The sequence below is a fragment of the Strongylocentrotus purpuratus genome, unplaced genomic scaffold (assembly GCF_000002235.5).
Source record: "Strongylocentrotus purpuratus isolate Spur 01 unplaced genomic scaffold, Spur_5.0 spur5_scaffold_21, whole genome shotgun sequence".
Lineage (NCBI taxonomy): Eukaryota > Metazoa > Echinodermata > Echinoidea > Camarodonta > Strongylocentrotidae > Strongylocentrotus > Strongylocentrotus purpuratus.
Window position 1 is genome coordinate 29,373,277 of NW_022145607.1, and position 21,355 is coordinate 29,394,631.

Below are 21,355 nucleotides of genomic sequence, written 5' to 3' on the forward strand. Positions count from 1 at the left end.
CCGTAGGCGGATATTCGGTTGAGCTGAGTTGATTTCATTCTCATTGACTCCACTTTAATCCAAACACATCTTTATGTTACTACTTGAAAGTGTGTCGTCTTATTTCGGAGTTCATTAAATGAAATTAAAACGAGAAAAGCAATACATAATGAATAGTTTGATTATAAATTACGTTAGATAAACAGTACTAATAAATATAATTATATAGATCTAGGTAGAACGTTAAAAGTGTTACATAACTACATACTAAACTATACATGTATAATTTATTTACAACTCAAGTTATTAACATACAAAAATTGATACTAAACTATACATATTGACAAAACAAGCCGTGAAGGTGGAGGATTTTTTAATCATAGTTCCCTTACATCCCGCCTTTAATACTTTTATGATAAGCTCGAAAAGTTGGAGAAGTCATAGGTTTTGTGAAAACTTTTTATCTTATTTGATGTTTTTTATATATGCTTTGAAACCTCATCTATCCTCTTCCTTGGCACTAGAATTAATAATGAGACTAAATCCATTAAAAAACAGACGATATTACGATTTTGCTATTTATGAAAAAAAAACAGCAAGAAAAATACAGAAGAATAATATTAAAAACATTCTGATAAAGACTATAGCGGTGATTTCTTTACTACAATATACTCGCGTGCTATATTGCGGGACTGGCCACTCTTCGCTAATAATACTCTTTGATGTGGAAACAATAATGGGGCCAGGGTGGCCGTGATATCTCCGAAGGGGGAGGTAACCCCCCCCCCCCCCCCCTACACTTTTTATAACATGGATTTTTATATAGTCAGGGATAGTTCCATAATTCTGTTGTAGGGGGAAGGGGGAACAAATACATTTTCGTGTGCCCAACCTCTAGAATTTATTTTGAAGGGCACACGTACGTACAAGTTGTGTTTTTCTGTGTTGTATAATACTGAATTGGGATATACTAAATTGGGTTTTTACCAAGGAGGGGCCATACGCCCCCCCCCCCCTCCCCCAATGAGGTAGACAAGAATTGTCCCGAGTTGGAAGATATGGGAATGTAGTGGGTTTGACTTTGAACCCCGGCATTTAATGTCATTCACAAAACTAATTGGCAAGTAGCCTATTAGGTCTAGTGATCGACTTGATTGACTATTGACTCTTTGTTTTTACAGTATCTGTCTTTATCTTGATCCTTCTCTCTCTCTCTCTCTCTCTCTCTCTCTCTCTCTCTCTCTCTCTCTCTCTCTCTCTCTCTCTCTCTCTCTCACCCTCTCTCTCTCTCTCTCTCTCTCTCACCCTCTCTCTCTCTCTCTCTCTCTCTCTCAACCTCTCTCTCTCTCTCCCTCCCGCTCTCTCTCTCTCTCTCTCTCTCTCTCTCTCTCTCTCTCTCTCTCTCTCTCTCCAGAATGCATGGGCACTCACGGGATAGGATTCATAACGTCATCGTATAGTTTAATTAACTTAAGTAGAAAAGAGACAAAGCAGAGAATGTTGAACGAAATCGAAAGCAAAAGAAAAAAAGTCATTAAAATTGTAATCACGTATATACCTATGCAAATTTTAGAATGACTTACTTTCATGCTTTATATACATCGAAGGGATATCTTTCGCTCATTATCCATTCTTGTATGTTTTCTTCTCCCCCCCCCCCCCCCCCCCCGCCCCTAAACTACTAAATCATCCCATTTGCGTTCGTTCCAACGTGCACACATACAATTTTACCTCTTTCAATTTCATATTTACAATGATGGTACATTCTTACATAATTATATTCACATAATATAGATCAATTAGCACAGTACAATACATTTTTTTTAAATGAAATTGAAAGGGAAGAAGGGCCGACTAAAAGCAGAGCTTGGGGTATAGGCCCCCTGTAAAAGTAATTGTTATGAATTATTATTTTTTTGAGAAAAAAAACAATAACAATAACTGATTCAGTAATACAAAAATCATTTTAAAAATAAATACATACATACAAAGAAACAATCAAGGTTACACAAACATCAAAGTTGCATAAAGTTACTTTACAAAATTTGATTGGGGAATGCAATAGCCTATAGTCACTATTCAGAAGAACGCTTTTAAGTCTCCTTTGAATCGAATAAATTAAGTATCGAGTTTTCAAAATGTTTGAATCAGGAGGGCCTTTTCTTTTTAATCATCCTGTAATAATATGCTATCCATCACGTATTTAATATTTTGAGCAGTGCATCAGGGGAGAAAGCACATAGGAGAAACCATATATTAATCATATTTTTGTAGGCCTACGTGACAAACGGGAGAGTTGCCCGTGTAGTCATTATATACGTCACAATCCACTAGCCAAATTACCAAATTGAAATTTGTAAAGATTTAGTGATCTCATTTTTCAAACACTCAAAACTTTCTTATTATTGGTCCAATTTATATCGATATTTTGTCATTCTGTTTCTTTGCTTTCATACAAATAAACTCATTACAAAGGTTGCATGAATTGCCCTTAAATGCACGCCTGGAAAATGGCCCCCACCTTCAACATATTATTCGTACGAGTGTTTCGTTAGGGTCTGACATTGTGTTGCCGAATGAATAGCCGACCAACTTCTCAGTTTATGCAGTTTCAGGCACGTAGCCAGAGTTTGATGTTTGGGGGGCACATACAATTATCGATCGAGGTTTAAAAAAAAGGGGTCTAAAAAAGTTAAATCGATCTTGGAAAAAAAATTTGGGGGCACGTGCCCCCCCCCCCCCCCCCCATGGCTACGTTACTGTGCAGTATACATGTTATCGCCTCACCCCCCCCCCCCCCCCGCGGGTCGGAAATTTGAAGAAGTGCTTTTTAAAAAGGTATGACTAAAGACTGCAACACACAAGTTTTGGCTCTGGAGGGTCCAAGAGTGCAGCGTTTAGACTAATAAAAATGCGACTGAAATCTTCTCGATCGGTCGCTATAAGCTTCCTCGCATAATATCCTTTCTAATGTACAAGTAAATAGTGGGAAATAGAAATCCCATCCATGCCCAAGCGCCCTACTTACTAACATTTAACTCCTTATATTTAAAACTCTTAGGACTGCTGCGACTGCACACTAATTGCTGGCAAAGCAGAGAAGTGTGAACAAAGTATATTGCTTGTTTTTTATACTAGTATTTCTAAGGAATGTAATTTTTTAATACAACAAAACTTCAAAAACCTGTGAGGTGGTAGTCATTTCCATTACCTTCGCCTCTCTTCGCTAAGCTCCCTCGTCCCTCGAATTTCGCCCCCCCCCCCGGTCATGAAAAGAAATCGCCGCCCGTTGGGGCAACGATTTCATTTTGTCATCAAAATATTCATTAAAAGTTATGAAATAAACTGCTTCGTACGCCTTTGGGTTTGAATGACTTCAGCAGGGAATGTGAAGGTGAGCACATTTTTTTTTTGCTCCCGAAAATTTTAAAATTTGCACCCCCCCCCCCCTCTCTTGGGCGCCAGGGGGGCCATCCCCCCCCCCCAAAAGGTAAAAATCACGTTTTTCCCAGGGGGAAGGGGCCAACCCCCCCCCCCCCTGGCTCCGCCACTGAAAGGGTTTGGTGCTATTTTTCGGTTGTAAAATAACAATTTACGATAACAGTAATACTGTAGTAACAGTAAAAAACCTATCCACTTTTAAGCGTTTCATTTGTTATGGATGATGCGATCATAATTATTTGACAACTGTCCCGAAATAATTATATCATTAAGTCATCCGGTCCACACTGACTCTCCAACACAAATGGTTATTCTGATTTTTCAGGCTTAAAAAGATAAAGGTCATTGGAACAATGTTTTTAATTTTATCAACAGTAGCTCTCAAAATACAAATAAGCAACAAAAAGGAGGAAACAAAAGAAAACGTCTTGCTCTCAAATTTGATAGACTATAAACAAGTACTAGTATCGCGCCATCTTTTGATAGACATTGTGCACTTCATGCTTTGATGAATATATAAATCACTGAACTCTAACACTACGTAGTGTTAGAGTTCAGTGATTTTGAAGTAAATCTGGGTTAGCAGAGCGGGGGGGGGGGGGGACACCGGTCTTGTTTCTTTGTGAATTAAATAGCTGAGTCGAGCACTACGGAAATATCTAGAGAGGAGTCGTATCCTTTCCTTTCACTTCAAGTGCCTTACATTTTCATTTTGGTTTTCGACCTCTTTAGCTATGCCATTTGATATATGGGGGCACATGCAGTGCCAAAAAGTAGGTTTAAAAAGAAGGTGGTAACTTTAATTTTACCCTGACAAAAAAGGAAAAAAAGACGGGTCCCCTCCCCTGGCAAAAAAAGAAGAAGAAGTAGTTAGCTGTTTTTTCTTACTCAAAGTGGGGGAGGGGGGGGGGTTGAGTGAAAAAAAAGAAAAAAAAGAGCTCCATAATCCATCCAAGCAATCGACTGAACTAATCAATCATAAAACAAATGATTTAATTACTATTGTATCGAAGCACATTGATCAATCATTACAGAAATTAACCAGTTAAATCAATCACTGTAATGATCGATCAACCAACCAACCAATCATTCGGGCAACCAACCAACCATTCAATCATTCGGTCAACCAACCAACCAATTAATCAAACAATCAATCAGTCAACCAACCAACCAACCAACCAATTAATCAGTCAATCAACCAACCATCAATTAATCAATCAATCAACCAACCAACCATTCAATTAATCAATCAGTCAACCTACCAACCAATCAATTAATCAGTCAATCAACCAACCAACCAACCAACGAATCAATTAGTCAAGCAGGCAACCAACCAATCAATCAATTAATCAGTCAATCAACCAACCAATCAATCAATCAAGCAGGCAACCAACCAACCAATCAATTAACCAAGCAATCAATCAGTCATCACACCAATCAATCAAGCAAGCAATTAATCAAGCAATCAACTAACCAATTAGTCAACCAACCTATCAATTAATCAGTCAACCAACCAACCAACCAATATTCAAGCAATCAATCAGTCAACCAATCAACCAATCAATTAATCAGTCAACCAACCAATCAATTAATCAGTCAACCAACCAACCATCAATTAATCAGTCAACCAACCAACCAATTAATCCAGCAATCAATCAGTCAACCAAGTAATTAATCAAGCAATCAATCAGTCAACCAATCAACCAAGTAAATAATCAGTCAACCAACCAACCAATCAATTAATCAAGCAATCGACTAACCAATCAGTCAACCAACCTATCAATTAATCAGTCAACCAACCAACCAACCAATATTCAAGCAATCAATCAGTCAACCAACCAACCAATCAGTCAAACAACCAACCAACCAATTAATCAAGCAATCAATCAGTCAACCAACCAACCAATTAATCGAGCAATCAATCAGTCAACCAACCAACCAACCAATTAATCAAGCAATCAATCAGTCAACCAAACAACCATTCAATTAATCCAGCAGGCAACCAACCAACCAATCAACCAACCAATTAATTAAGCAATCAACCAACCAATCAACTAACCAACCAGCCAATTAATCAAGCAATCAATCAGTCAACCAATTAATTAATCAAGCAATCAATCAGTCAAACAATCAACCAACCAATCAATCAAGCAATCAATCAACCAACCAACCAACCAACCAACCAATTAATCAAGCAATCAATCAGTCAACCAACCAACCAACCAATTAATCAAGCAATCAATCAGTAAACCAATCAACCAATTAATCAAGCAATCAATCAGTAAACCAATCAACCAATTAATCAAGCAGACAATAAACCACCAATCAATCAACTAACCAACCAGCCAATTAATCAAGCAATGAACCAACCAATCAATCAATCAATCAGCCAATCAATCATCAATTAATCAGTAAACCAACCAATCAATAGCCTATTCATTCTTAAAGTTAATCAAACAACCACCAACAGCAATTTAAAAAATTCATCAATAAACAAATTAATGATTCGGAACCAACTATTATGTCATGCAATCACTCCTTCAATTGACAAGGGATTTATTTCACGAGTTGGCCAATACCCCATTGAAACGTGCATATATTAAGATTGAGACACGTTTTGATGCGATGCCGGTGAATTTGTACTTGGGACGGTTTCTTGAAACTAATCACTCAGTCAGTCATTCAATCAGTCACATAATCTAACCACTCCATTCGTCATTTGGTTAATGTATGAGAACAGAAACAATGATATAATTTCATTAACTTGGCTTTAATTGTTCAACAATATACCTCTCTTTCATATTTTAAAGAATACAAAGTATCTACATGTACATTAAAGAAAAATGCTGAAACTCTCAAAAATAATTTAATTTCATTACATTGTAAGGAATGTTCTATTTGATTTCTCTAAATCAGGAGCAGTTCAGGGACCCGTTTCACAAAGCCTTTATTCAATTACAAATATCAGTGACTAATCTGCTGATAACCAATCAGAAGCAAGGATTTCAGTAGCTTATAACAAAAACTGTCATTTGTCACTGATCACAAGTTTTGTGAAACGCCCCCCAGGTCAAATAATTGATTACCTAGGTCAATACTGAAGAAGGTAAGGGATGTGTGAGGTTTCTTGAGTCCCACATCCTAATTATCCTACCATTGATCTGGATTGGGGTTAAAGGGAAAATCCAACATTGATGGCAAACTACGCTTTAGGAAAGGAGAAAAATCAGAGAAGACAGGTGAAATTTGGATGAACTCTGACAAAAAATGAGAAAGTTATGATTTTTTAATGTTGTAAATCACTATAGGTAAGGGCTCTTCAAATTGACTGAATAAGTTATGTCTCTGTGATGTGGTGGCAGCAAACTTTCCCATTTGTTTCAACAAACGAAAGGACTGAAATTTCAATCATCAAAAAATGTATGAAACAGGAGGGTCTATCTTTAGAGGACCTATAATATAAAGCTTTCTATAATATATTTTGATTAGCGCTCCAAGGGAGAAGGCACTAAGGAAAAAACAGAAATTAATGATATTTTTGTACACGACAAACCAGAGAGTTATCCGTGACTACGTCACAACCCACAGACCAAACTGCACATTAGATTATATACAAAATAATATAATCTATGAAGGCAAGTTTCTTCGCAAATGCAGTAATATCTCATAAATCATCTATATACAAACAATATTTACAAAATATGCTTTTTATCAATTATCTAATCTATAATTTATTGTCACATAACTTTAATGTACATAATATTTAACAAATTGAAACAAACCTAAGACACAACAAAGATATTTTCTCTTTGCAGGCACCTTACATCTTGCTTGAAAGCCCAATAAGTTGATCATTTACGTGGCAGAAACACAAAGAATACTCTTTAACCTCAACATTCACAAACGTTCTTTCAAATTATTTTCAAATTATTTACAAAAATTGAAAACCATACTTACAAGTAGTATCAAGATGCTAATGAACATAATATTGCACTACAGTTTTATATTATGAATGCACACACTGGAATTCATACATATTTCATGTGTTTATTTCTTTATTTTTTTACAGGTACAATTTCAAAACGATGAGACACATCGTTGAGCTTGGGCAGCAAGGCAACCAGGAAATACAAAGACAAACTTGGAATGACAACAACAACAAAATATATAGATATCTGGAGGTAAATTCATGCCTACATGTATGTGCATCTCCCAGAGTATAGATAGAGAGCAAATCCAATATTTATAATGAATGAAATAATTCCCAGTATTTTGCAATAGATTTTGTATGAGTCGTTGTCTATAGAAATTAGAAAAAAGCTATGCTAGAGACCCAAATTATCATTTCATTCAGAATTTAAAAGTCCCCCCCCCCCCCCTGTTTTCTCTGTCTGTCTCTGTCTCTCTCTCTCTCTCTCTCTATTTCAATGAATGTAGCTTTTCCCATTTTCAACAAAACAAGAAACAACTTGTGAACAGATCATTTATAAACAAATTGTATTGTTGAGGAATCATACTTCCACACAACTAAATAACATATAGAAAGAAGAGAGATGATCATTCAAGGAAAATACACATATTTTTGCCGCTGAAGCAACAGCTTTGTACAGCAATGACAGATCATATTTCCATTTAAATCCGAATACTGAAAAAACATATTGTATTGAAAACACTACTGCAAAGGTCTGGAAAGTTTATTCCAGATTCAACATGGCAAATACGAGGCAATAATAGGGCAAATCTATTGATTGTATCTGCATTGTATGTACCACAATTTTACATCTGTAAGACGAAGCCTCATTCGTCTGTTACGAATCCCTAAACACTGACTACAGACTTATCGTTCTCACTCTGAACCCATTAGCACCAACAGATTTTGCATATGGCAGTTGACAGGCAAGAAAAGGGAAAGAGAGGATTATGAAAATAACGTTTTGAGCGGTACTACCAGTGGTTTGGACAGAGCAAGTAGTCGTAGGAGAGAAGGCTGGGGATGCATTTGGTGCTAAAGGGTTCAGAGTAAAAATACTACGGTAGACTGCTTTTAAATATATGTAAGCCAGCAAGAAAGCAAGCATGGACCTATTCATTATGGTTCTACAGGATCAACGATGCATCCAGGTCTTGGACACCCCTTATACCTGCAGTTCATCCTGTAACTCGTCCTGGAGTTCTGTTGCCTTCCAGTTTGTCTCGACATTGCACACCTGGGGCCCTGTTGCATAAAACTTACAATGACTGATTGCTACAATTCTGTAACAAATTTGCTCTAAGCCGACCAATTTGAATGATTCCAGTAGCTAATATCAATTATTGTAGCTTGTCATTGATGACCCTGTTTGATGTAAGGGCCAAGAAAGGCTTGTAGCAGATGCCTCTCTTTCTGTGTCAGATCAGTCTGAAGAACTGAAAACCTCACCATTACAATAGCATATCACTGGCATCACTGCAAAGGGTACTGTTGATTGAAGTTTCACTCATGGGTTTGTTACCATTGTTGTTATTGGCATTGTCTTCATTGTTTTTAACTTCCTTCTTGTGCAGATTGCGATACATCTTGGCCATCTTGCTCAGCTTCCCCGTGCACTCGTCGCTGTTGCTGTTGTTGGCGTTGCTGACACTACTCGAAGGCATCTTGAACCCCGCGGTCGGGGACATCACCTGCTTGGTGCGCGGTGTCCTACCAGGGCTGATGGCTCTGTTCTTGCCCGAAGGTCCGGGGCTGGTGCCTCGCTTGGTCGGACCGGGGCTGGTGCCGCGTTTCGTGGGGCCTGGACTTGTGCCTCGCTTGTTGGTCCTGCCTGGGCTGGTGCCACGTTTGTTTATTGGACCGGGGCTGGTGGCTCTTTTGGCCGCCGCAGCCGATGCGGTCGAAGAAGAGCTGGATGAGGACGAGGAGCTCCTGGAGGAGCCGTTGATCATGCTGAGGTTCTGGGTGGAGGTGCTGTGCTTGATAGGGAGCTTGGAGGATCCACCTCCGGGAGAGGAGATCCTGCTGGTAGAGCCTGGAGACATCAAACGGGAATGCTTGTTGCTGTTGGCCTGTGATCCAGCTGAACCTCTCCGCTGCTTGATGGGAGTACCACCATCTAGTCACAAAGAAAGAAACAAGAATTTTATTTTATTATTAAATGCATATATGATACGCTAAGGCAAACAACTACATGCCATGAAAAACAAAGTTATCACTCATACTTGTAACTTGTCAGGCTTTTTAACCAGGGGGCTTCAAGAACAACAAATGAACTTTTATTTATCAATCCACATAATTTAAAGATGTCCCCACACCTTCTAGCATATATTTTATCAAAGATAAAGGAGGGGACAGAAGCCTCCGAACGATTAAAAAAAGCTAGAGTATATTTCTTTGTTAACTTGCTGTCTGCAACAGTTCACAGTTCATAATTTGACTAAACGTCGCGATGAAAGTAATATTTGAAATAAACCATTTTTAATTGAATTGAATTGAATTGAATATTGATATTGGGTCATATCATCTGCTTGGAGCCAGAAGTGTGTTTTGAACTTTAATCTATTTCAATATATTGATATACCCTGATTGTATCTCCAGTTCATCATCCTGCATACTGTCTGATTGGTGCCAGAAGGGCGTTAACTCATATACCTTAACACAGAGTTACCCCCCCTTCTGGTTCTCAACAGATGATATCCTGTTGTGATGCTTCGACAATTGCTCTTGCAACAATTGCTTCAGGCTTTTTCTTGTCTAATATTTAGGTTTATGGTTGCAAATGGGATTTAGGTTAGGATTTGTGTTATGTTTAGTGTTTGGGGGTGGACTTTAGCTGGTGTTGGAAATTACTGCAGAGCTATTGTCGCAGGGATAAGTGTTGTGTATATTTGTTAGAGCTTAACTCATATCCTGCCATAAGGCCGCATGCAAGCTACCGTTATAGTGCTTTGTACACGTGAGTGTGTTATCGATTGGCTGCTTTATTCATGCGAGTGAACTACCGCTTCGTTGCTTCATGCATGTTGTCTCACATTCGTAATAGCAGTTATTGTTCATGCCCATTGCACTGCGCTGAGTGCTTCGCACACGCTATTGATCGCACCATCAGATTATCAGATTATCTCAAAATAAACTTGGCACTGGGGGGATTTGTGGCTTGGCACAATGGGGATTAGCCATGTGGCTCTGGGCTGTATTCATTATGTCAGGATAAGAGTTAAAGGTAAAGAACCCACCTGCTTCAGACTGCATCTCCAGCTCGTCCTCCGCTTCCAGCTGCTTCTGGAGGTAGAGGTTGGGCTCCGACCCGCTGCGCTTGATCTGGGGTACCTTGCTGCCCTTCTTGCCGGCCTTGATGCGCCCCTTGCAGGCACTCTGCCCCCCTCCTCCGCTGGGGCTGGAGAGGGTGCTTCCGCCGCTCTTGGAGCGCGACCGGGCGAAGAGAGGATGCTGGTGCTGGCTGCTGTCAGTGGATGGGGATTCGGGCTTCGTCTTATTCTGAAAGGAAGGTAAAAGATGATGCAGAGATGGTAATGAAGTACATGTAGAGATTTATATCATCATACTAGAAATTATTTCTTGTCAAATAACAGCAGTATTCTATTAACAAACAACTTGTAAACATGCTGGCTGCTGTCGGTGGATGGGGATTCGGGCTTCGTCTTATTCTGAAAGGGAGGTAAAGATGATGCAGATATAATGAAGTGTATTCATTATTAATTCATTCATATGAACCCTTGCAATGGATGGACAGTTTCTGTTCTTAAAGCATTCCCTTGATCAATAGCAATACAGTTTTCCACAGATCTAAAGAAGCGCCAGGAGTGTCAAGTCTGACAGACATTTGAGCTTTACAAGAAAACCCACTATTATTATGTAGAGATTGATATCATCACACTAGAAATGATTTCTTGTCAAATAATAGCAGTGTTATTTCTGTTGCACATTCATATTCTATCAACAAACAACTTGTAAACATTGCATGCAGATTTAAATGGTTAAACTAAAAATATACTTCTACTTATCCTTACTTTAGTCACCGATTCATAATTTCCTTTATTGATTTACCCATTCCTTCTTTCTTTCCCTTTTCCAACTTTTCCTTCCTTAATTCATTCACTCATTTCATCATTCATTTGTTCTTTCATCTACTCATTCATTCATTCATTCATTCATTCATTCATTCATTCATTCATTCATTCATTCATTCATTCATTCATTCATTCATTCATTCATTCATTCATTCAATCACTCATTCATTCAATTAAACCCTTATTCTGTCACTACTTCATTCATTCATTCATTCATTCATTCATTCATTCATTCATTCATTCATTCATTCATTCATTCATTCATTCATTCATTCATTCATTCATTCATTCATTCATTCATTCATTCATTCATTCATTCATTCATTCATTCATTCATTATTAATTCATTCATAGGAATCCGTGCAATGGCCGGACTGTTTCTGGTTTTACAGCAATCCCTTAACCCATAGTACTTCAAAGCTTTCTAAAGGTCTAAATGAATCAGCTTTTCGTCCTCAAATTGGCAACAAATTAGTCATATTTCCCACACTTTCATATAGTTTGAAAAAATCATAATGTTTATCAAATTAACCAATGGGGTGGAAAATTTCAAAAAGTCAACATGAAACTGCCAATATCAAATTAATGATATGTTACTCCTCATACAGTACTGTATGTCAAACTAACCAATGGGGTGGACAATTTCAAAAAGTCAACACTAAACTGCCAATATCAGATTAATGATATGTTACTGCTCGTTGCCAATTTAGAAACAATAATGATTATTTTCAAATAAATCAACCTTATTCATGGAAAATTTAATGGCACAATGGATTGCACCAGAAACAGAAATGGACTCAATTTTCCATCAATTTCTGCGCTTTCTGCTCATGTGTAATTTGTTATTCAGAGCATTCTGGATAAAAACATCACTAAAAGGAGAGTCTAAATGGATTATTATCTCCCAGACAACAATTACTGCACCTACAGTGGTGTGAAGTAATGGATCTGGTTATGTGTATACATACTCTAAATATTTTCTACTTTTAAAGCCCCTATAACTGAGTGTTGGTAATCCCAAATTTGCCAAAAATCTAATGGCAAAATTTCACTTAAATTGTATCATGATGTGAAAGGGGAAGTCATTTGAGAGACACTTCCCCCCCCCCCCCAAAAAAAAGGCAAGTTTTTTTTTAAGACAAATGCATAATTTGGGTTTTCTGTAGTATGCAGAAAACCTAAATTTTGTATTCTTTCGTCAATATTCAACTTCAAACACATTTGTTTTGAAAATCTTTGGGTAAATGTATCTTAAATGTCATCCTCTTTCACATTATGATACAATGTAAGTGAAATTTTGCCACCTAATTTTTGGGCTCCCAACACTTTAGAGGGGCTTTGTAATTTGTATCTGGAAATCCAAATAAATCCAAGATTCTGTGACTTTCAAGAGGCATATTTCATATTCCATTATTTCATATTACCCTTTTTTTGACAAAATGCAGGCATTCACATGCACCTTAAGTGCAATCAGAGATATCACAAAACCTAATAGATGAGTGTTTTCTAACGTGCGAAATGAAAACAAAATCAATTAGAATGACCCGAGGAGAGGAAGTGATTCTGTTGTGTATACATCTGTTGTGTTTCATTTCTATACAGCTTTCGGATGGAAATCCCGATATCACACACAATACGGTAAATACAGTATTTGGCATCACCTGTGCCTGGGAGGTGAAAGCGAACTGAATCACTGTAACCCTCATGTCTCTCCACCCGGTATAAATGATTTGGGGTGTTATGGTGGACCATGCACTACGCAGGGTTTCCCCCTACTCTTTGGGATCCTTAACGTGCAAAGGTGGTGACTCTCCTCTACAAGAAGCCCCCATTTAACGTCCTATCCGAGGGACAGAGTGTTTTCCACAGTACCATAGAAACAGGGGATATTCTCTGCCTGGATTGGATTTGAACCCTACTGTGGTCCTTGTTCACATGTTCACACTGTAATTGTTGCCAAAATATATAATCTTATTGATTTTGTTTGGGGGAAAATTCAGTAATCCAAAGACCTTGGAATTAGAGGGGTTGCGCAGATGTTCACGCATAAGGCGTTAATCTGACGTAATTCAGCTCCAATGAATCCAATGACCGGGGTAATAGTATATCTGTAAAGCGCTTAGAGACATCGAAGATGTATTATTCAAGCGCTATATAAAAGCGGAATATTTATTACTATGATGTCCACCATAAGAAAAATACCACTTTGGTATTAGTACAAAATTTCACAAATGCCTATCAAACTTGAACTTCAAATTTATTGTTTTATCAATCTATTTTTTTCTTCTTCACTCTATCAAGCCCCTTTTTAATTCCTCTCTCTCTCTCTCTCTCTCTGTCTCTCTCTCTCTTCTTCTTCATTTTTTTCCCGGCAATCTCTTCACATTCTCTTTTTCCTGCAACTATCTGCTTTTTATTCAATTTATCTTCCAAACATTCTAGCTCTTGGTCACCTATGTCTTATCCTATATCCTTTTGAAAGAAGACCAAGACCAGTGGGCTTCTCTGTCCCGGAAGTTCACAGCTTGCAACGATGATTGTTAAAAGGCATGGGACGAGCGACAAAATGAGACAGATTGTAGGATTATCACAGTATTTACGCTCTGACTGGAAGCCCCAAGGTCACTAAACTAGCACCTAAGCAAACAAAGTGGTAAAAATAAATCAATCTCGAAAGCATCCCCTTCCAAAAATAATCAATACAAATTCTACGAGTAGTCATGAATATACTGCATAGGAAAGTCTATACGTGCTTGTTCTATTGCCGTATTATTTACGTTTGCTTCATCTGTTCTAAGGCTTCACTTTGTTTGATTGTGTTGATGAGCCGGAGCCATTCACAGCAAGGAAAGTTTATCAAGTTCTTTTTTGTGTGTGTGTTTCCTGTAGGGAGATGCAGGTGTAACAATGTATAGCATCATTTGGTAGATTCTCATTGCAACCAGAAGTTTTAGAAAGCAAACCGTTGGGCATAGGAGAGGTCGAGAGGGGAAAGATAGAAGGAGAGGAGGGGTGGAGAAGGCTGTGATGGAAAGCAAGGACCGGTGGATCATCCTCGTGCTCGTTCTGTCCATCTGCCATGGAAGGGGACTGCCGGGGGTCGCGGGGGACACGGGGGATGATCGCAGCACCGCGGGGCATGATCGTAGCACCGCCTTTGGAAAGAGCAATTTCTTCCAGGATAAGTTCTGCGATCACTTCTGCCCCAAAGACGGCAGTCAGCCGAGGCTCACGTTGACGGATGAACAGATAGAGACCATTCTGAACAGTGAGGAGGTAGGGTGCCCTTTTATACACGAGGTGTCTGATTCCTTCAGGGATGGGATTCACTTGATGGGATTCACTTTAAGGGCTAAATTGATCAAACGTTTTTCCTCAAATTTGCACCAATACAATTTTAGTTTTATTGCTACATTGGTCTAATAGAAATTATGTCTCTGAAAAGCAACATCTATGCATAGGAAATTTAATAGTCAAATAGTTTTAAAATTGCCAATTTTGATAGAAAATAATGATTTTGAACCTCTTAATGTGTTGCCAAATTAAGGAGTTTAAAGCTGATTTTCCTTTTTTTTTAATTCCTGGCATCAAACGCTATATGGTCATGCAAAAATAAATGGATGTAGTGTGTACATACACACTTTTACATGTTGTATATTTTTTTTATTGCTCTGAAAGCAAATGTCATGTTGAACCAGACCACAAAATGTGGAATGATTGTCCTGAAAGGATTATTTAAAGACTAATTAATGACACATTAAATAGCCACTGCAACAGCAACAAATAATAAAAATCAATAACATTTCAATATTAAAAGGCATGAGGGGAATTTGAAGAAAGCATCTAAGGTACACGTTAAAAAAAGAAAACCCCCAAACAATCAGGAAAGTTGACCTGTTTTGGTAATATCTATTTTTAAAAGTGTAGAACTGTTTAAATGATCTATCCCTCTGAAATTTTGCACTGTTCAGCTACAGCAGCCTTCATCAGTGAAATGACCCGACTTAACCATTCTTTTACAAAATATAGCCTGAAGAATACATCATTTATAAAGCAAATATTATCTCACACTTTCTTATCACAGGGGAGTGTTTCACAAAGATCCTATTAGTTGAACTTATCTCTAAGTTGGACTTAACAATTATGGAAAGCCATTAGTATCTATGAAAATATTTTATAAAAGATATTTCAAAAGGCATAAAATGTTGATTTAATTCATTCATATTGTCTATTATCCAGAAGATTACATGTTCTTGATGTGGAATTTATAAAAATTCTAAAATACTTGAATTTTCGCTTTTGAATATATTTTATTTTAAGGCTGCAAATGGCTCTTCATAATTTTTAAGTCCAAGTTCAATTTGATCTTTGTGAAACACCTCCCAGATCTTGAAAATGCTGGAGGACAACCCTGGCCTACTGCACGACAACAAAGCCCTGGACTCGGCCTGCCTGATCAAGTTCAACGATGACCAGAGGGACTCCATACTCGCCCAGTACGGGGCCTTCTTCTCAACCCAGAACGAGTTGAAGTTACTGGAGGAATCTGCACGTAGCATCAATTTTGCAGACAACGTAGACTCGGACAAGACGGACTGGGACATGTTGGACAAGTTCTTGGAAACGAACAATCCCAATCCCGCAAGGAGCACAGAAAGAAAAGGTGAGGGGCAACTCAATGTTCATATTAAACGGCACATAAAGCAATTATGCAATTCGATATGACAAATTGAGGTTGGGACATTATTTATAGGCAGAGTGGCCCATTAGCAGGCCCCCAAAAATGAAATCCTCTGAATATAATCAGCATTTTGAAGTGAATATCGACTGAGAATCATTAGAAGAATTATTTACTATTACAGTTAAACCTGTCTACAGCAACCGCCCAAGGGAAACACAAATAGTGGTCTTAGTAGACAGGTGGTCTTTGTAGACAGGTTCCTTTAGTACATGTTTCAATGAGAAACCATTTTCAAGGGAAACAAAAAATGTGCTTGTTGTAGACAGGTGGTCACTAAAGCAGGTTTGCCTGTATTTGTACCAAGATTGATAACTTTCATGAATATGAACAAACAACAAAAATTGATTTATTAATTCTCATATTAAGTTGTGAAAAACATAATCCAAGTCTACTGACCTAAAATAACCTTTGACCTTGTCTTTGTGACCTGGAATTTGTGTCATCTGATTTGTGATACTTGATAACCCTTGGGTACAAGTTTCCGGAAAAGCGGCGCCTATGTCTCGCTTTTTGCTACGCAGGTGAGACAAAAATGGTGAAAATCACAAATACCAAGAGTAAACGCAAACAAAATATTATCATAATTATGAAGTGTTGTAGTTCAGCGGATAAGTCCCCACACTGTGGATCAAAAGGTAAAGGGTCAAGTCCCTGCTACATCACTAACGTCCTTTGTGAGACACTAATCTACGTTTGCCACACTCAACCCGGGTGAGGTAAATGAGTACCTGGCAGGATTATTCCTTAAAAATTGCATCATTTGCAGACAATGATTTCGACCGATCCAACTGTACAGCTATATCATTTCATTTCATTTTGTTGAATTCCATGATCCATGAAAAAAAATAACCACCCCCGCCATTTACTTTTCCTCTTCACTAGAACCTACTGCTAGCGATGAAGGCAAAGGCAAAGCCAACTCCAAAGAGCAGAAACAGCAAGAAACTAAAACAGAGGACACCCACAACAATATCTGGAACTACAGGTCATATAACAGAGGTAGCAGTAGCAGCAGCAGTAGTGGCAGCAGCAGCAGCAACAGTGGCAGCAGCAGCAGCAGCAGTGGCAGCAATAGTGGCAGCAACAGTGGCAGCAGAAGTGGAAGCAACAGTGGCAGCAGAAGTGGAAGCAACGAAAGGAGGAATAGTCATTACGGCTCTTCCAGTAGCAGTGGCAGCGATTCAAGACGACGAAGAAAGAGACGGGGAACTATTGACAAGACTCCGGAGGAAAGACAGAAACTGCTTGATGACTTCATCCAGAACAATTCCATAAGGTAGGGATGGTTACTTGAACACTTAATATTCAAGATCTCAATCAGTCAATTTGACCCCCCTGTAGTAATTTAGCGACTACTCGGCAGATATAAAGTTTTCCTTTCATGACTTTTTTCTTTTGAGTCTTATGCATCTTTTAAAACATTTTTTTTTTAAATGACTTACATGTATAGTTACAAAGTCACGTAATCTAGTCCAACTATGAACTTCAAATAATTTGTCCGCAAAGATATATTGCAGTTTAAATACATTACCAGTGAACTGTTAAACGCCTTGTAGTGGGATCATAAAACAAAACATATGAGTACACCGTTTTCCTTTTTCAATTTCTTTTCATTTCTTAAATTGTTATTGTGCATTTGTCAGGTTTGTACCTGGCTCTGAGTAACCTACTTGGTTCTGTATAGTTAGTCTTTTTACTGTTAGTCTCTGTTTCCATAAATTGTTTCTATATATTTGGTTTGGGTATTCTGTTTCTTTATCATAATGTATATGATATCATTTATGCTTTTTCTGTTCATGCGTCATATAAAGAGTAACGATTAATCCAAATCAATCGTAATTCCTTTAATCGATCGTAAGTTTGCAGTCTCCTATCTCTTATGTACATAGTTGCGATTGATATTAACTCTTTGTAAGATGCAGCCCGGGTATGGTTTTTTCATTGAAACACTTTTTATTGTTCAAATATATACCGGTAGTCATGTCATTGGAGTCTTGGCTCAGTCAGTAGAGCGTCCGCCTCACAACCGGGAGGTCGTGGGTTCAAACCCCGGCCGTGTCATACCAAAAGTCGTTAAAAGATGGGAGTTGTTGCTACCTTGTTTGGCATTCAACAATAAGGGATAGAGCAACGTCGATCTGGCGCTGCTCAGTGGCTGCCGGGCTCACGATCAATTAGGCAAAAAGAATTTCCGTTTCGGTTTAATAAAATTAGGAGTGGACTATTAGGCTATTATTATTATTATATTATTTCTTGATCTTTTCAGAAAAAAAACCCAGAGGATGAGATCCCGGTCGAATCGGGCTGCTCGGGTCAAGAGAAATTCGGACCTCATTCCACTTTGCCAAGCTGCGGTCAACGTAGAGGCCATCCAGCTAGCATTGACAGTCAGTGGAGTGCTGGTGCAAGTTCCTCAGGTAATTACAATCAACAGCATATTCCTTATGTCGCAGGAGAACATAGTGTACTTGCTCAATTATTTTGTATGTATTAACTTTCCTGTGATTTTGTGAGTGGTCGAGTCGCCAACATATTTGAATCGTCGAAATAGTAAAGTTATATTGAATCACAAAATGAAATACTTGCAATTTGCAAAAGTTCCTAATACAGAAATGACTTTTTTTCAAAGGAAATCATTTCATAACTTTGTTCTCTGTTGACCCAGAGTGAACCATGTGCCTGTTTTGAAGATATATTTTTCTAACTTTCCCATGATTTTTGTTTTGATCAGTTTCCAGAAACCGAACTGTACCAGTGGTTTGTTAAGGAAACCTGTTTGGAAAATATTTCGTCTGTCCTGGAAGGAGTCAGCTGCAACAGGACCAGTCGGAGTGAGAAGGCCATCGTGATGAATCTGGATGCCCTAGCGGGTGGCTCACCCCTCTTCGAAGGCCTTATCGTGGTGGAGAGCTGTTCGGCTTTCGTTTCTGCAACAGCGGCAGTGGCAGGGGCAGAGGCGGCACGAGTGGTAGATGAAAGTCCTTCCGAAGAGACGCCCGCCGAACCACCAGCAGAGACACCCGAACCACCAGCAGAGACACCCTCCCCACCACCGGCAGAAATGCCAACTGAAGGCCCTTCGGAAGAGCCGACACCCACTTAAGCACTAACTCCTCCAGGACCCGTTTCACAAAGCCTTTTTTCAATGACAAATGACAAAAATCAGTGACAAATCTGCTGATAACCAATCAGAAGCAAAGATTTCAGTAGCTTTTAACAAAAACTGTCATTTGTCACTGATGACAAGTTTTGTGAAACGGACCCATGATCCCCCTGTCACTGTGTAGGACCACGGATACAACTGATCAAAAGCCACAATGGATTCGTAACTCATGGAATAATACTGGAAATAACATTGGGAAACAGCAGTCCTTCAAGAGAGGCACTCTGCCAGGTACATTTGAGAGACCCATCGACTCCTGCACTAACTCCTTCAACAGCCCTTGTGCATGCAGGACCACAGAGACATCTGTTCAAGAGCTACAATGGATTCACAAGGCACAACACTGGAATAATACTGTAGATACTATCGGCAAACAGTAAGCTCAGGTATTCTGCCATCCACCTATTTCTGCACTAAGTCCTGTATCAACTTCTGCAACATGTCCTGTATCAACTTCCGCAACAAGTCCTGTCTCAACTTCTGCAACAGGCCCTGTATCAACTTCCGCAACAAGTCCTGTATCAACTCCTGCATATTTCTAAAGATACAAAAATGCAAGGGGACAAAAGAAATTCACAAGAAAGGGATAATACTGGGGAATAACACTTGGGAAACTGCAGTCCTTCAGGAGAGGCCCTCTGCTAATTACCTACTACAGACCCGTCAACTCCTGCACAAAGTCCTGCATCATCCCCTCTGTACGACCACAGAGATAACCATGGAATAACACAGGGAATTACTAACTAGATGTGAACGGGCACCACAAAACCACACAAAAAGTTGCCAGATATAATTTTAGTTCTGATTCTGAAAGGAGACCATCTCAGCTTTGAAATGATATATAACTTAATCACAATTCAATTTTCCTAATCCGATGAGAAAAAACAAGAAGAACTGTCCAGTCTTCACAAAGTTTACCTTTATATAGAGAAATGGGAATTTAAAGTCTGTAGTCTATTCAAGCACATTGACTACCAAGTTGGAGTGCAAAGTGACAGGGAATTTCTGGGAAGGGATTATTGGAATGTCCTAATAATTGGCACACTAATTAAGGATAACCTCTTCTTAATTTTCTCCAAGTATCAAAGCAACAGCTTAATCTATTTTAAAATTATAAGAAATCAAAGTGAGAGCAGTAGCAAGGGTTTGTAAATGAATTCAAGATTACTACATGTACATGTGCAACAAACTCAAAATCAGACAAACATGACAGGTTGACAAAAGACTAACAAAACACCACTGTTGGATGGTTTGGTGCTTCCAAGTTTTGAAATTACATAAAGGTAAGAATACTATTTTAGGAAATGCTAAAAATTAAAATGTGTCCGATCTGACCAATGCACCTTTACTGAGCTCCAACTGAGAATTACATCATGCAACTTTGGGGTGGTTTTGTGGTTCCTGGTCACATATTAAGAAACAAAAACCAGTTTTCTGGACAGTGGACTAACCGAAGTACATGAATATGGATGAGAGAATCTACTCATGAATCGAGCAATCGAGCATCAAACGATTAAACGGCTACAGTTTTAAAAAAAAGAAAAAGAGAGAACAAAATATGGCACTATGTGACTCTTTCCGATGGCATAAATAAGGCTAACAGATTTTTCTTTAGATGGTTTGTACATGTATAATTCGGAGATTATTGGTTTCAACAAAAATATGTAGGAAATATTGAATCGTTTTTTGACAATATTTCTAGTATTTGAGCTCAACAGATAAGCCACTTCGGAGTTAGCATTTGTGCAAATGACCCCCTAACATCCGCAGACCTTTTAAACATGGAGAAGTCCCATTTTGTGCGTTTTAGAACAATTGCTGCGAAAGTGTTGGAGGTGCATCATGAATACCTTTTGTTTGCCCTCTTGAAAAGAATACTTTCACAGAATGTTCCGATGGAGCATGAATGAATAATGATTACATAAATTTCATGAACATGTATCAAGTGGTCATATCTGCTGAACTTT

At 38.5% G+C, this 21,355-nt stretch overlaps 2 protein-coding genes across 6 annotated transcripts in view; one reads left to right on the forward strand and one right to left on the reverse strand.

The window, feature by feature from the left end:
- Positions 1-7,234: 7,234 nt before the first annotated feature.
- LOC100890709 (serine/arginine repetitive matrix protein 2) overlaps positions 7,235-21,355 on the reverse strand; it is a 74,029-nt gene continuing 59,908 nt past the window's right edge. For 4 of the 5 annotated variants that reach the window (XM_030994443.1, XM_030994442.1, XM_030994441.1 and 1 more), the window contains 2 exons: positions 10,630-10,891; positions 7,235-9,509 (listed from right to left, as the gene is read on the reverse strand). In XM_030994443.1, the coding sequence (XP_030850303.1) occupies positions 8,842-9,509; positions 10,630-10,891 (930 nt within the window). In that variant the 3' untranslated portion in view covers positions 7,235-8,841. Of the gene's footprint in view, positions 9,510-10,629; positions 10,892-10,950; positions 11,062-21,355 lie in introns of those variants that run through there. The other variant, XM_030994445.1, reaches the window with a different exon arrangement.
- On the forward strand, positions 18,433-19,408 carry LOC100890096. The gene is made up of 2 exons (XM_011667487.2): positions 18,433-18,642; positions 18,957-19,408. Exons 1-2 carry the CDS (start codon positions 18,508-18,510, stop codon positions 19,326-19,328), a joined length of 507 nt encoding a protein of 168 aa, XP_011665789.1. The 5' UTR covers positions 18,433-18,507; the 3' UTR covers positions 19,329-19,408.